This window comes from Eriocheir sinensis, chromosome 32, assembly GCF_024679095.1.
Source record: "Eriocheir sinensis breed Jianghai 21 chromosome 32, ASM2467909v1, whole genome shotgun sequence".
In the NCBI taxonomy this organism is placed as follows: domain Eukaryota; kingdom Metazoa; phylum Arthropoda; class Malacostraca; order Decapoda; family Varunidae; genus Eriocheir; species Eriocheir sinensis.
In genome coordinates, this window is record NC_066540.1 from 4,264,365 (window position 1) to 4,280,229 (window position 15,865).

Below are 15,865 nucleotides of genomic sequence, written 5' to 3' on the forward strand. Positions count from 1 at the left end.
ACGGTTTCTATCCTTCTCTCTGTACCTTTATCTCCAGTTTCCTTTCTGACCGTTCTATTTCTGCCGTGGTAGACGGTCACTGTTCTTCCCTAAATCTATTAACAGTGTTGTCCCACAGGGTTCTGTCCTATCTCCAACTATTTTCTGTTGTTCATTGATGATCTTCTTTCCAAAACGAACTGTCCTATCCATTCCTACGCCGATGATTCCACTCTGCATTATTCAACTTCTTTTAATAGAAGACCCACCCTTCAGGAACTTAACGACTCAAGGCTGGAGGCTGCAGAACGCTTAGCCTCAGACCTTACTATTATTTCCGATTGGGGCAAGAAGAACCTGGTGTCCTTCAACGCCTCAAAACACAGTTTCTCCACCTCTCCACTCGACACAATCTTCCAAACCACTATCCCCTATTCTTTGACAACACCCAGCTATCACCTTCCTCAACACTAAACATCCTTGGTCTATCCTTAACTCAAAATCTCAACTGGAAACTTCATATCTCATCTCTTACTAAATCAGCTTCCTCGAGGCTGGGCGTTCTGTACCGTCTCCGCCAGTTCTTCTCCCATGCACAGTTGCTGTCCATATACAGGGGCCTTGTCCGCCCTCGTATGGAGTATGCATCTCATGTGGGGGCTCCACTCACACAGCTCTTCTGGACAGAGTGGAGGCAAAGGCTCTTCGTCTCATCAGCTCTCCTCCTCATACTGATAGTCTTCTACCTCTTAAATTCCGCCGCAATGTTGCCTCTCGTTCTATCTTCTATCGATATTTCCACGCTGACTGCTCTTCTGAACTTGCTAACTGCATGCCTCCCCCCCTCCCGCGGCCCCGCTGCACTCGACTTTCTACTCATGCTCATCCCTATACTGTCCAAACCCCTTATGCAAGAGTTAACCAGCATCTTCACTCTTTCATCCCTCACGCTGGTAAACTCTGGAACAATCTTCCTTCATCTGTATTTCCTCCTGCCTACGACTTGAACTCTTTCAAGAGGAGGGTATCAGGACACCTCTCCTCCCGAAACTGACTTATCTTTCGGCCACCTCTTTGGATTCTTTTTAGGAGCAGCGAGTAGCGGGCTTTTTTTTATTAATGTTTACTTTTTTGTGCCCTTGAGCTGTCTCCTTTGCTGTAAAAAAAAAAAAAAAAAATGGCGAGAGGGAGGCGCAGAGTCTGGTAGCAGGTCGCGGTTGCGCTGGTGATTTAGTAGTTGCACCGCAAACTTTTGGAGGATGTGATTGTAGTGGTCTTGAAGTGTGGGCAGGTGTGTGTGTGTGTGTGTGTGTGTGTGTGTGTGTGTGTGTGTGTGTGTGTGTGTGTGTGTGTGTGTGTGTGTGTGTGTGTGTGTGTGTGTGTGTGTGTGTGTGTGTGTGTGTGTTTGTATGTGTGTGTGTGTGTGTGTGTGTGTGTGGATAAGGACATTGTACAAAGAGACACAAAACACGTCAACAAAACTTGTTTATTCATACCTGTACAGGTAGGCGGCACAAAGCGTCAAGCAGCAGCAGGAAGCAGGTGACGGGGATCCTTGTAAAGGCCGCCCACTAACACTGGCGGGGCGGACCAGGCGAGGCAGGAGGACCACCGGATACACACACACACACACACACACACACACACACACACTTGACTTATATAAACTGTCAGTATTTCTGCCGACTGTCTGTTTCCGTGATTATATACAATATTTATACCAAATGTCTGTTTCGGTGATTATTGAAAGGATGTGTGTGTCTGCGTGACCGTGCACCGCCTGTCTGGGTGGGGCCCTGCCTTTGTGAACACAACAACTCTCGTACAGAGGACTGTTTCTGGCCACCAGGTTTGAGCATTTACTCCACATATATTTTCGACCCAGAGGAAGCTGAAACAGGTGGTGCGCCGGGAGGGGGCCATGCATTCACGGCCTCCTTCCTCTGTGACCCCAGAGGGTGTGTGTGCCCGTGGGGGCGCGCCTGGGGGTGAGGTAAGTATCCTCATCTGTGTCTACATTCTCGTACACGGGGGGGGGTGCAGGCAAGTCTATGTTGTTATATATCGGTTCCTCGCCGCCGAAATGCAGATAGTTTGTCTCCTCCTGCAGCGGCGCCCCGCGCGGAAGCACCGCGGCGAGCCTGGGCGCGTTGATATCTTCATAGATGTGCTCCTCGCCCTCCTCATCGCCGAAGAACAGATAGTCGGGCTCCTGCCGCGGCAGCTCACCGACCCTGGGCGACTCTGTGCGTTTGTCGTCGTTCGAAGCCTCGTCGACAACGTGCCACACCCCGCGCTCCAGCCTCACGCACGGGAGCACGGTGGGGACCCTGGGCGGATCCACGTAGTTGTCGTCGTCTGCAGCCTCGCCGCCGGCACCCCAGGAGGCGGCCAGCCCGAGCCGAGGCGGCACACGGGGCACTGTGGGTAGAGAGTGACCATTATGACGACGACAACGACGACCGTCAAGAAGTGGGGGTGGAGGGAGAGAGAGAGAGAGAGAGAGAGAGAGAGAGAGAGAGAGAGAGAGAGAGAGAGAGAGAGAGAGAGAGAGAGATAGAGAGAGAGAGAGAGAGAGAGAGAGAGAGAGAGAGAGAGAGAGAGAGAGAGAGAGAGAGAGAGAGAGAGAGAGAGAGAGAGAGAGAGAGAGAGAGAGAGAGAGAGAGAGAGAGAGAGAGAGAGAGAGAGAGAGAGAGAGAGAGAGAGAGAGAGAGAGAGAGAGAGAGAGAGAGAGAGAGAGAGAGAGAGAGAGAGAGAGAGAGAGAGAGAGAGAGAGAGAGAGAGAGAGAGAGAGAGAGAGAGAGAGAGAGAGAGAGAGAGAGAGAGAGAGAGAGAGAGAGAGAGAGAGAGAGAGAGAGAGAGAGGGATAAATTTACCTTGTGATAATTCCCTTCGCTTTCGGAAACGCCTCGTGACCACCACAAGAACTACAACAAGAACAGCGACACAAATCATCACCGACGCAACTATGATGGTGATGGGGGTTAAGGCGATGGTGCTTTCTGAAGTGGTGTTGATAGGGTTGGATTTGCAGTTTATCAAAGAGTAGGTTTTGTTTGTGTATCTTTCTACAGTGCATGGCGCCGGGCTCTCTAATCGCCACCTTGAGGGCCCGTGACCCGCAACAGTAAGCTTCACGTCACCAGGGTAACGGCCTGTTTTGCGACACTTAAAAGCACAATCACCAGCCCGTACTTTAGGCCACAGGTCGTAATCATTGTTGTCATCGTTCCGCTTTTTCCATACACCTACATACAACGCCTGCCACTCCGCGTCCCGAGGGAAGCAAGTGTTGTCCAGTGTGAACCAGACGTCGTGCTGCCAGTCATCGCCCTTCGACACGAGCCTGACGCCCTTGAAGCCTGAATCAGGATGCACGAACAAGTTTAGTCCCCAGGAGGCGGACGCCCGATCTTCCATTATGGTAATGTTCGCCCATTCCTCATCCCCCAAGATGGTAGTATTGGCGGGGCAGCGCTGGTCCAGGTCGGGGCTGTGGTAAATTCCGGTCGCAGGCAACGAAGACCCAAGAAGCATCAAGAGTAAGGACAGCAAGGCCTTCATCGTGACTTACAGTGTGTGTGCGTGTGTGTGTGTGTGTTCGTGTGTGTGTTTGTGTGTGTGTGTGTGTGGGGGGGGGGGGGGCTCGCGCGCGCGCGTGTGTGTGTATATATATGTGTGTGTGTGTGTGTGTGTGTGTGTGTGTGTGTGTGCTGGTGAAGAGACGGTTGAGTCTTGAGTGTTGAGGCTCTAACGACTGCTAAAGTATTCGTTCTCGTATCTTCGTAGCAAGTCGTGGTCTTCCTTTGCAAACTAAGAGAGGCTTTCAGCGAGTAGCGACCACTCCCGGCAGGACGAAGGTACAGAAGGCACTGGACAGGATGACTTGATAGTGACAATATATAGCGCACCTCTTGGGTAATTTCCTACGGTTTCCAGTTCTGGGAAAAGATGCTGTGTGCGTGGCTCCTGCCTTCCCACAGTTTACTCCTTCCAGGCTCCAATTACGACTATTTTTCAATGTCACAGAGAAGATCAACCGGGTGTTCATGGGTGATTTTCCCTGTTCAAGGTGCAGAAGCTGTAAAACTATCACTGGGATCACAAAACAGTCCATTAAAATCTCAGCAACTTCTGATAAAGGCTTTTCAAACAGGCAAAAACAGAGGCGCTGCTGATACGTTTAAAAATGCGCTTTTGTCTTTTTAGCAGCAAACGAAAAGAATATAAGTAATCAGAAGGAATGGAGCCGCAAGGGAAGAAATAAGAAAAAAAAGAATACAAAGGAAAAGGAGGAAGAACGAGGGAGGAAGAACAGTAATAATAACAAGAAAAAAATAAAGAAAAACAACAAGAGGTAGACGAAAATTAGGAAACAGAAAAAAAGAATGGAGACGAAAGTGAAGAACGAAAGCATGAACACATGCAGCCTGGCAGCGTCGAGAGAGAGAGAGAGAGAGAGAGAGAGAGAGAGAGAGAGAGAGAGAGAGAGAGAGAGAGAGAGAGAGAGAGAGAGAGAGAGAGAGAGAGAGAGAGAGAGAGAGAGAGAGAGAGAGAGAGAGAGAGAGAGAGAGAGAGAGAGAGAGAGAGAGAGAGAGAGAGAGAGAGAGAGAGAGAGAGAGAGAGAGAGAGAGAGAGAGAGAGAGAGAGAGAGAGAGAGAGAGAGAGAGAGAGAGAGAGAGAGAGAGAGAGAGAGAGAGAGAGAGAGAGAGAGAGAGAGAGAGAGAGAGAGAGAGAGAGAGAGAGATAGAGAGAGAGAGAGAGAGAGAGAGAGAGAGAGAGAGAGAGAGGTGAAGAAACAAAGGAAATATAAGAGATAATAGAAGTCTGAGTGTATGAAGATATGATTATCCCTCCTCCTCCTCTCCCTCCTCCTCCTCCTCCTCCTCCACCTCCTACTCAAATTTGACTGTCAACACCGGAGACTTAACTAACACTCTCTCTCTCTCTCTCTCTCTCTCTCTCTCTCTCTCTCTCTCTCTCTCTCTCTCTCTCATTCGATATACAAGTCCAGCTTCTCCATCTTCATATTAGTAATGGCGCACCTTAATCCCTTTTATTTTCGTTCACTAAGTTTGTTAATTGTTTCTTTTTTTTGTTTGTTTGTTTTATCCTTTCTTTAGTTTCGGTGTCCCATATTTTCTTTGTCAGTGTTTCGTGCCTCAGGTGTCGGTTTGTTTTCGTCCATTCAGCATCAACAGGTATTCGTAATCTCCCTTCCGTCCCCTCATAATAACTTGCACGTCTTCCCTTCTTTTGGCGTTCGGTTAATCTGCTTCAGTGTGTATTCGTGAACTCCGAAAAGGTGGTCGGCCAGCCTTCCCTGCGGGGCCATAGTCTCAAAGGATTCGGTGGCCAAGTACAGAAATATTTGATACCGTTTTCGAAGGAGTTTGGGTCATTTCCATGGGTTGTTCAATGACCCCGGTGATTGTTTGACCCTTCCTCTATGCTGTGATTGTGAGAAAAGCACTCATGAGAACCCTAATGATCTCCTGTTTGACCTTTGAAAAAAGGTGATGTGAGAGTAGGAAGCGTCTGGGAATACCAACCGACCCTGGAGACAAAACGTTTGCTGGTGACAGGATGCGCACTCCCTCTGCTGATAACAAGAACAGTGTCGCAACGCTAACTACGAGAAGAAGAATCAGAAGAAGAGGAAAATGAAGAAGATGAAGAAAATTAGAGAAAAAGAGAAAGAGCAGAGGAAGAGGAAAGAGATTAAAGAAGAAGATGAAGAAGAAGAAGAAGAGGAACAAGAAGAAAGGAAAAGAAAAAGAGAAAGGAAAAAGAAGATGAAAGAGGAGAAAAAAATAAAAAAAGAGGAAAAAGAAGAGAGAGGAAAAAAGAAGAAAAAAAGAAGAAGAAGAAGAAGAAGCAGAAGAAGAAGAAGAAAAAGAAAAAGAAAAAGAAGAAGAAGATGTAGAGAAGAAAAAAAAAATAAAAAAAAGAAGAGGAGAGAAAAGAAAAAGAAAAAGAAGAAGAAAAAGAAGAAGAAGAAGAAGAAGAAGAAGAAGAAGAAGAAGAAAGAAAAAGAAAAGGAAAGGAAAAGAAAAAGAGAAAGGAAAAAGAAGATGAAAGCGAAGAAGAAAAAAAAGAGGAACAAGAACAGGAAAGAAAAAAAGAAGGGGGCGAAGAAGAAGAAGAAAAAGAAGAAGAAGAGGAAGAAGAAGAAGAAGAAGAAGAAGAAGAAGAAGAAAAAAGTACAAAAAAAAAGAAGAGATTAAAGAAGATGAAGAAGAAAAAGAAGAAGAGGAACAAGAAAAATGGAAAAGAAAAGAGAAAGGAAAAAGAAGATGAAAGAAGAGAAAAAAAGATTAAAAAGAAGAGGAAAAAGAAGAAAAAAAAAAAAAGAAAGATTAAGAAGAAAAGGAAGAAGAAGAAGAAGAAGAAGAAGAAGAAGAAGAAGAAAAGAAGAAGAATAAGAAGATGTAGAAGATAAAAGAGAAAAAATGAAAATAAGAGGAGGAAAGAGAAGAAGAAGAAGAAGAAGAAGAAGAAGAAGAAGAAGAAGAAGAAGAAGAAGAAGAAGGAAAAAGAAAAGGAAAGGAAAAGAAAAAGACAAAGGAAAAAGAAGATGAAAGAGAAGAAGAAAAAAGAAAGAGGAAAAAAGAAGAGGAAATAAAAAAAGGAGGGGAAGAAGAAAAAGAAGAAGAAGAAGAAGAAGAAGAAGAAGAAGAAGAAGAGGAACAAGAAGAAAGGAAAAGAAAAAGAGAAAGGAAAAAGAAGATGAAAGAAGAGAAAAAAAGATTAAAAAGAAGAGGAAAAAGAAGAGAAAGGAAAAAAAGAAGAAGAAAGATTAAGAAGAAGAAGAAGAAGAAGAAGAAGAAGAAGAAGAAGAAGAAGAAGAAGAAGAAGAAGAAGAAGAAGAAGAAGAAGATGTAGAAGAGAAAAGAGAAAAAGGAAAATAAGAGGAGGAAAGAGAAGAAGAAGAAGAAGAAGAAGAAGAAGAAGAAGAAGAAGAAGAAGAAGAAGAAGAAGAAGAAGAAGAAGAAGAAAGAAAAAGAAGAGGAAAGGAAAAGAAAAAGAGAAAGGAAAAATAAGATGAAAGAGAAGAAGAAAAAAGAAAGAGGAAAAAGAAGAGGAAAGAAAAAAAGGAGGGGAAGAAGAAGAAAAAGAAAAAGAAGAAGAAGAAAAGTACGAAAAAAAGAGATGGAAAAAGAAGAAAAAAAGAATAGGCAAAGAAAGAAAAAAAGGAGAACAAGAAGTTAAGTAGGGAGACAGCAAAGAGAGGAGAGGAAGGGAGGAGGAGACGGAAGGCACGGAGGAGAGGAGGAAGAGGAGGGAAGGGAGAGGAAAGGGAGAAAGGAAGAAAATGAGGGAATTAAAAGAAAGAAAGCAAACAAAAAAAGAAACGAAAGAGAAAAATCAATATGAATATACGTATGAGAGAGAGAGAGAGAGAGAGAGAGAGAGAGAGAGAGAGAGAGAGAGAGAGAGAGAGAGAGAGAGAGAGAGAGAGAGAGAGAGAGAGAGAGAGAGAGAGAGAGAGAGAGAGAGAGAGAGAGAGAGAGAGAGAGAGAGAGAGAGAGAGAGAGAGAGAGAGAGAATTACATAGAATTACATATATAACGAAACCACACAGGCCCTAAAGCCCAAACTAGGTGGTCTGTCCTAAACCTAAATGACAGTTGTTATGCGGCTACCATGGCGTTGAAACTGACCTAATGAACATTTAGATGGAGGAGATAGCGGTCAAGATTATTCTTAAACGAAACAATCGGATTACACTGCATCACTGATGGTGGTAATCAGTTCCAATCTCGAACGATAGCATTAATGAAGAGGAAATTTGTGGTCTATTGCAACGGTAGGCTTCTTCCGGTGGGGCCTGATGCTCGGCCCAAAGCTTCTTCCCGGTGGGGCCTGATGGTCGACCCAGCCCGTTCTAGCGCAGGCGAGTGTTTATAGTGGCGCCATCTTGTGTTAACTCATGCTGCCCCCCGGAACCCATCTTTGAGCCTCTCTTTGGGGAGGTTATCTAGAGCCCTGGTTGATAGGTGGTCTTCAGGACAGCATGTGGGTAGTCTTAGGCCACTCGGCGGTGACTGAAAAACCTCAGCGGTGCGGCGGCCAGGATTCGACCCCGCGTCCCTCCTGGAGCTCCTGAACGCGGGGCCGTCACTCTAATCACTCAGCCACCGCCTCCCCAAAGAAGCGTTCTGAATCTGAATGAGCTTCTCTACATTTGAGTTTAGCGCCATTATTTCTCGTTCGCGTCGAATCCTCCATTACAAACAGCTTGGTCGGATCCACGTTGGTAAAACCGTTAAGTATTTTAAAGCACTCAATCAGTTTTCCTCTGAGGCTGTGTTTTTCAAGAGAAAACAGGTTTAGATGTGACAGCCTTTCCTCGTAGGGTTTGTTTCGTAATGAAGGAATCATCTTGGTTGCTCTACGCTGAACACCTTCTAATTTAGCAATGTCTTCCGCATGGTGGGTAGACCAAAACTGCACGGCATACTCCAAAGGAGGTCTGACGAAACTATTATACAAGGGTAGTATAACATCTTTATTCTTGAATTAAAAAAATCTCTAAATCAAACCGATCATCCTGTTTGCTTTTTTAACGGACTCGTTGTACTGCTGGGAAAAATTGAGGTTAGACGCGATTGTGACGCCAAGATCATTGACCGAGTGAACGCCTTTAACTTTAACGCTGCACATTTCATAGTCCTTCTTTATATTTCAAGATCCAGCCTGCAGAATCTGGCAATTGTTTGTATTAAAAGGCATTTCCCGTTTTACTGACCAATCTGATATTTTACCCAAATCTTCTTGTAGGCTCGGCCTGTCACATTCCGTAGGTACCGCATTGCCGATTTTCGTGTCGTCCGCAGATTTACTAATGAAATTATTGAGACCAAGGGTAATGTCGTTGATGTATATGACGAAGAGAACGGGTCCCAGGACAGAGCCTTGGGGGACACCACTAGTGACTGGCATCCACTCAGAGGTCACACCATTTATTACAGCTCTTTGCTTTCTATTGTTTAGCCAGTACTTGATCCATTCCTGAAGCTTACCCCCGATACCTATTTCCTTGATTTTATGAAGCAACTTGTAGTGTGAGACTTTATCAAACGCCTTCTGGAAGCCCAAATAAATAATATCAAGTGATTTAGAAACATCATAGACTGCAAAAAGCTCGTTATAGATCGTTAATAGATTCGACAAACAAGATTTGTTGTTACAGAAACCATGCTGCGAGTCCAGGATTAGCGAATTACACTCTAGGTAGTTAACTACTTTATCTCGAATAATTGTCTCAAATAATTTACCAATAATTGAAGTTAAGCTGATTGACCTGTAGTTATCCGATAATTTTCGGTCGCCTTTTTTGAAAATGGGTGTTAGGTTAGCCATTTTCCAATCACTAGGAACGGTACCATGGTGCAAAGACATATTAGATAAGATAAGTACTTCAGGGATATAAGATTATACTGACCCTTCTTCGCATGTTTTCAGCCAGATTGCAGCAAGACCTCAACCTAAATTCATATTATTCTCCCCCACAACCTAGACTGCAAGTAGCGTAAGTTAACAATAGAGTAAAGCAACACTTAATGTTCGCATGACAGGTGGAGTGAGGTGTAGGTGCAGTAAGGTGACAGGGTACTGGTGCGTGCATGGTACCGCCGGTAAAACGAGGATCAATCCTCCATCTGTGCCCCTGAAACTGCACCTCACCCATCGTGAGTATTAGGGGGGATTCTGGGGCTGCCCTGTGTAGGCCACTCGGCCTCTTCCAGTCTCCCTGTGTTTCTATGTTCTTATGTTCTTATGTAATGAAGTATTTTTCCCCCACAGCTTAGGTTACCAGTAGTGTAAGCTAAGGGTAGTAATTTCCTCTTATTTATCTCTTTACTGTAAAATTTCCGTGTCCCTTTCTTCCTTAAAGATACATGGTGTTCTCTTCTAACTATTCCCTGCCAGCACGTTGCCGGAGGGAGAGGTGGGTGGGAAGGAGCATTAATCTATTCTGTCCTGTCCTACCACACGTAGATTACTAGTAGTAGCGGTAGTAAACAGACACCCTCGCCATAGACCGATAGGTCTTCTGGTGTCTGTTCTTCCTATGTATTAAACAGCATTGTTAAAGGTCTGAGTATCTCTCTTGATATTTCTTGAAGTATTTTGGATATATTTTATCAGGTCCTGGACTTTTGTTAGTTTTAAGTCACTGCAGCGCTTTGAGAACCTCATCTGTACCGATTTCAAAGTCAGGGAGGGTATGACTGGGATTTTCAATAGTGTTAGGAACAGCAGCAATATCGGTAGAATTACTATTAAAAACCGAGGCGAAACAAGAATTTAACGTGTTCCCTATGCGTTGGCTGTCTGTCACGATATTGCCCGAATTATCTGTTAATGGGCCAGTCCCATTTCGAATCTCTTTTTTGTTGGTTATATATCCAAAAGAACTTTTAGGATCTGACTTGCAATTTACCGCAATGTTTACTTCGTACCTCCATTTCGCCTGTTTGATTAAACTTTTGACTTATCGTCTTGCTTCGTTGTACCGTGTACTATTTTCGGTAGAGTTATCGGTTTTCTTTTGCCTATATAACAAGTTCCTCTTTTGGAGAACAAGTTTGATTTCATTATTAAACCACGGGGGATTTTTAACTTTTCGGCGCTTTTCACAAGATTGCACTGATTTATTTTGTTCAGTTAGTAATCGAGCTTTAAAGCCTTGCCAAGATTCTTCGACGTCGATGTTGGATACTAATTGAAAGTTCATTAATGACTGTCTTATTCTTTCAAGATCCGTTCTTTTAAAATTAGGAACCAATACCTTATTATCTGCAATCCTTGTTTGAGCTCTTACGTCGAGACGCACCAGTCTATGATCGCATGATCCGAAGTGTTCGCCAACGCTATCATTGTCAACTAAGTTATCTTGGGTTACTAATACATGATCAAGAATATTATTATCAAGGAGCGAAGAGCGATACACCTCTGTTCAGCAAGGCAGCTAAGAAGCGAGGAGAAGGAGGAGAAGGAGGAGGAGGAGGAGGAGGATTGAAATAACGAAAGGAATGGGATGAAAATGAATTTGGAGAAGGAAGAAAAGAATAATGAATTTCTCTTTCTTCCTCCTCTTTTCCCTTGTCCCTTCTCTCTCTCTCTCTCTCTCTCTCTCTCTCTCTCATGGCAATGTGCAGGGCTCGCCTCCAGCCCCTCAAGTGCCTGGCGCGGTATGGGCGAGGAATTGGAATACCCATACTGCGCATGATATACATGAGCACAGTTAGATCCGTAATCGATTATGCTGCTCCAGTGTTGTCTGTTGTGGGTAAGGATAAAATAAGAAAACTAGAGGTATTTCAGAATGGAGGCTTGAGAATCATATTAGGATGCCAAAGAAACACCATGGTCGAGACGATGAGAATGGAATTAAACTTGCAGAGTGTAGATGACAGGGTCCAAGAAATCAATACAAAAACTGTAATAAAATTAGTCCGAGCAAGGGATGGTAAAGAAATAAGAAAATATATCATAAGTGGAAAGCGATCTAATATAGATTATGTAAGAAATATCGTAAAGTAAGTGAACTTGTATCAGCTGCAGGCCCAGTGCACAGAGTTAAGTGGTGCCTGTGTTGATATTCCACCTTGGCAAAGAAGTGTTCTGCGACGGGTCTGTGAGCGAGGCAGGCGGGGCGGGGTGTGGTGCTCTGGTGCGCGATTACATGACTGATTCGGGCTACAGCGAGTCGGAGTATGGGTCTCGGCTCAGAGACGGTATCTCGTCCACTCACGCCGAGTTCCAGGGTATATGACGTGCATATGTTTGTTGACAGCAGATCGGCTCTGGAGTCCCTATACAGCAATAAGCCCGAGTATCACATTCTTGTAACAGCGAGTAAACGTTTAATACAGAGTGTCAAGGCAGCAGGGTATTCTGTCAAGCTGTACTGACTGCCATCCCATGTGGGCATTAAATGCAACGACACGGCTGACAAAATAGCAAAATCGGCCTGCGATAAAGAGCATATTGACATTGTGTGCCCCATATCAATACGGCAAATAAGGTCAATAATAAAGTCAAGGCAGGATAAGGTCGGATCGCTCAGAAGGGAGGAGATGTATGACTCCAGCCCAACTCTCCAGCACTACATGCGCGTGAGTCAACACACAGACGTCACATACGGCAGAGGTGGTGATAGTGTGTATGACACCGTTATGATGAGACTAAGGCCTAGCTATAAGTATTATTGGGAGCTTGGGCTCCCAGTAAATGATGAATTTAAAAAATGTGGCATATGTGGACAGGACGACTCTCACACACTAACCCACTATGTACTGAATTGCCCCTCCCTCTCTAAATATAGAAACAACTTTATACACGATGTCAAGGAACAAATAGTATGGATGATAAATAATAATGAGGTTAGGGAAATTCTCTGTAAATACAAATCTTTAGCTCACAGAGTCTAAAATTGTAAGTGTGTGTGTGTGTGTGTGTGTGTGTGTGTGTGTGTGTGTGTGTGTGTGTGTGTGTGTGTGTGTGTGTGTGTGTGTTTAAGAATGTACAGACTCATTTGTATTATGTAGGGGCTGTACCACTATCATAGAGGAAATCATATGTAATGAGTTTGTGTATGCCAGTGTTCTTGTGTGTTGCTGGTCCTAGTTGACTGTTTGTAAGATCATAGTAAGTGTACGTGTGTGTGTGTGTGTGTGTGTGTGTGTGTGTGTGTGTGTGTGTGTGTGTGTGTGTGTGAATAATGAACTGTTTATGCACTGCCTAATGCCAACAATATGTATGTTCTATTTCCTATGCACTTAAGAGTACACCACATTAGGGAAATGTAATTTAGGGGTGCAAGCAGAAATCTGCCTCATCCATTTGACTGTAATTTGTCAATAAACCGTATCAAATCCAATCAAATCTCTCTCTCTCTCTCTCTCTCTCTCTCTCTCTCTCTCTCTCTCTCTCTCTCTCTCTCTCTCTCTCTCTCTCTCTCTCTCTCTCTCTCTCTCTCTCTCTCTCTCTCTCTCTCTCTCTCTCTCTCTCTCTCTCTCTCTCTCTCTCTCTCTCCGGGTTATGATGTAAAGCTAAATTTAGGAAGCATGAGAATGGAGTCGAGAGGTGAGTGAAGTGATGAGGCTACTGGTGTATGCTCCTTGTTAGCCCTTTTCTAACTCCTCCTCCTCCCCCTCCTCCTCCTTTGTCGTATCGGGCTCCCTTTACAACTGTTTCCCAAGGCAACAGAGAAGATTAACCAGGTTTTCGTTGGTGATTTTCCCGTTCATTGTCCAGAAGTCGTGTAAAACTATCACCAGTCTTGTTCTGTATCTGTTTGTCTGTATCTCTGTGTATGTCTTTTTAAACGTCACGTGCTCCCTTTACGACTATTTCCCAAGGCCACAGAGAAGATCAACCGGAATTTCGTGGGTAATTTTCCCGTTCAAGGTCCATAAATCTTGTAAAACTATCACTAGCGTCACAAAACAGTCCATGAAAGCCCCTGCATCCTCTACGAGAGGCTTTTCAAACATGGGAACTGAAGTGCAATACGCTTAAGAATACGTGCCCTGCACCCCAGAAGTTGTGTGTCAAAAATATTCATAGTTTTAAAGAAAAGTATGATGATATGATGTCAAAAGACGGGACAAAACGAGCTTGACTCAATTCATTGAAGATGCAATGGACCGTATTGGCTATATAGGTAGCGCCACATGTGGCCACTCAACTCCAAGCTGAATTTTCCATAGAGTTCAAGTTATATACTAGAGTGCGTCTGAGGCTGTCTCAGGGATACACGGCCATGATGCCGCCGTCGGTCGCACATCGGTGGTGTTCTTACTTAATGGACCGTATTGGCAATACAGGCAGCGCCACACGTGGCTACTCAGTGAACTGTCAAAGCAGTACTCTCCATAGAGCTATAGTTATGTACTAGAGTGCGTCTTAGGCTGCCTCCAGGATACAAGGCCTTGGTACCGCCACCGCTCCAAGCCAACGACTGCACACACTTTACTCCTACCCGATTTCCTGACTCTACTATTTGACATGGATAAAAACTGAAATCGGGTAGGAGTGATGTGTGTGCAATTATCAGCTTGGGGCGACGGCGTATATCCCTGAGACAGCCTCAGACGCACTCTAGTATATAACTTGAACTCTATGGAAAATTCAGCTTGGAGTTGAGTGGCCACATGTGGCGCTGCCTATATAGCCAATACGGTCCATTGTATCTTCACTGAATTGAGTCAAGCTCGTTTTGTCCCGTCTTTTGACATCAATTCATCATACTTTTCTTTAAAACTATGAATATTTTTGACACACAACTTCTTCCGGTAGCGCGTTCTATTTATCTATCGCTCTATCAACGAGACTACTTTTTAACATCTTTCTTTAGCCTTTTCTTGCATAGTTTTTTGCAGTGTCCTCTTAAGGATGATTGACTAGGTATGATGTATTAATTTACATCTAGTATCTTTTCCATTCCTTCAACACATTTATACAGCATGATCATGTCCCCTCTTTCTCTTCTTTCTGTGAGGGTAGGCAGTTGTAGTTTCTTAAGTCTTTCTTCGTAACTGAGATCTCTTAGACTTGGTACCCACCTCGTGGCTGCTCTTTGTACCTTCTCCATTTTCTCTATGTGTTTTTTCAAATGGGGGTTCCATACCACTGCTGCATACTCAAGCGTAGGACATATGAATGATATAATTATTTTTTTTACCATCTCCTCATCAATATATGTAAACGCTACTCTCATATTTGCTAGTAAATTATACATATTCCTTACTTTATCTTGTGTATGCTCTTCTGGTGACAGTCTGTTATTTATAACTACTCCCCGATCTTTTTCTTTTTTTCAGACTCTTGTAATCTGTCATTTCCTAATTTATATTCCCAGTTTGGTCTCATTCCACTCTTACCAAACTTTATTACATGACATTTTTCTGCATTAGACTCCATCTGTCACTTTTGGCTACATTCACATAGCTTTGTCAGATCTTTTTGAGGCTCTAAACATGAATTTTCCGTTTTGATTCTTCTCTGAATTTTCGCGTCGTCGGCAAAAATGTTCATATAGCTCTCATTTCCTATATTGTCATTTATGTCATTGACATACACTAGGAACATAGTAGGTGCAAATACTGAGCCCTGCGGTACACCGCTCTTTACTTCTTTCCAGGATGAGTATTTTCCTCTTAATATTGTTCTCATTTCTCTACCCTTAAAGAAGTCTTTCATCCAGTTTAATATATTCTCCTCTCCTCTACTCCTCCTTTATATTCAAGCTTCCATATTAGTCTTTCGTGGGGAACTCTGTCAAATGCCTTTTTGAAATCTAAATGTATACTGTCTACCCACCATCTCTTTCCTGCATTATTTCCGCCACTCTGTCATAGTAACTTAAAATTTGTTACACATGTTTCCCCTTTTCGAAAACCAAATTGCCCATCTGTCAGCATGTTATACTTCTCTAAGTGATCAACTCATTTCTTTTTTAACAGTTTTTCAATTACCTTGCAGACAACAATCGTCAGCGATACTGGTCTATAATTCAGTGGACACTGTCTATTGCCTTTTTTTTATAGAGTGGTACTATGTTAGCCTTTTTCCATATGTCTGACAATTTTCCTTGTTCTATTGAGCTCTGAAATATTATTTCCATAGGTTCACATAACTAATCAGCACACTCATTTAATATCCAGTTGGATATTTCATCAGGTCCACTTGCCTTTTGCTTATTCAAATCCTTCATTTCTTCTACTATTTATTTTTTTCCCAAAGTGCATGTATTCTATATTATGTGCCATATTTTGCTCATTTGCTACATCAAAGGGTCTCTTCTGTAAAAACTGCTGGAAAGTTGTTATTTAATATTTCACATATGTCTTCAACCTTGACAAAATTTTTG

The 15,865-nt window shown here is 43.4% G+C and overlaps 1 protein-coding gene across 1 annotated transcript; it reads right to left on the reverse strand.

Moving 5' to 3' along the window:
* Nucleotides 1-1,451: 1,451 nt before the first annotated feature.
* Nucleotides 1,452-3,864, reverse strand: LOC127006067 (uncharacterized). Its single transcript, XM_050875551.1, has 2 exons — nucleotides 2,856-3,864; nucleotides 1,452-2,400 (listed from the first exon to the last, which is right to left on the reverse strand). Exons 1-2 carry the CDS (start codon nucleotides 3,541-3,543, stop codon nucleotides 1,907-1,909), a joined length of 1,182 nt encoding a protein of 393 aa, XP_050731508.1. The 5' UTR covers nucleotides 3,544-3,864; the 3' UTR covers nucleotides 1,452-1,906.
* Nucleotides 3,865-15,865: the final 12,001 nt, after the last annotated feature.

Excerpts from the sequence above, each read along its gene's own strand:
- LOC127006067 (XM_050875551.1), bottom strand. The coding sequence starts at position 3,543 with ATGAAGGCCTTGCTGTCCTTACTCTTGATGCTTCTTGGGTCTTCGTTG. Across the intron at positions 2,401-2,855 it reads GCGAAGGGAATTATCACAAG|TGCCCCGTGTGCCGCCTCGG; the intron begins GTAAATTTATCC and ends CTCTACCCACAG.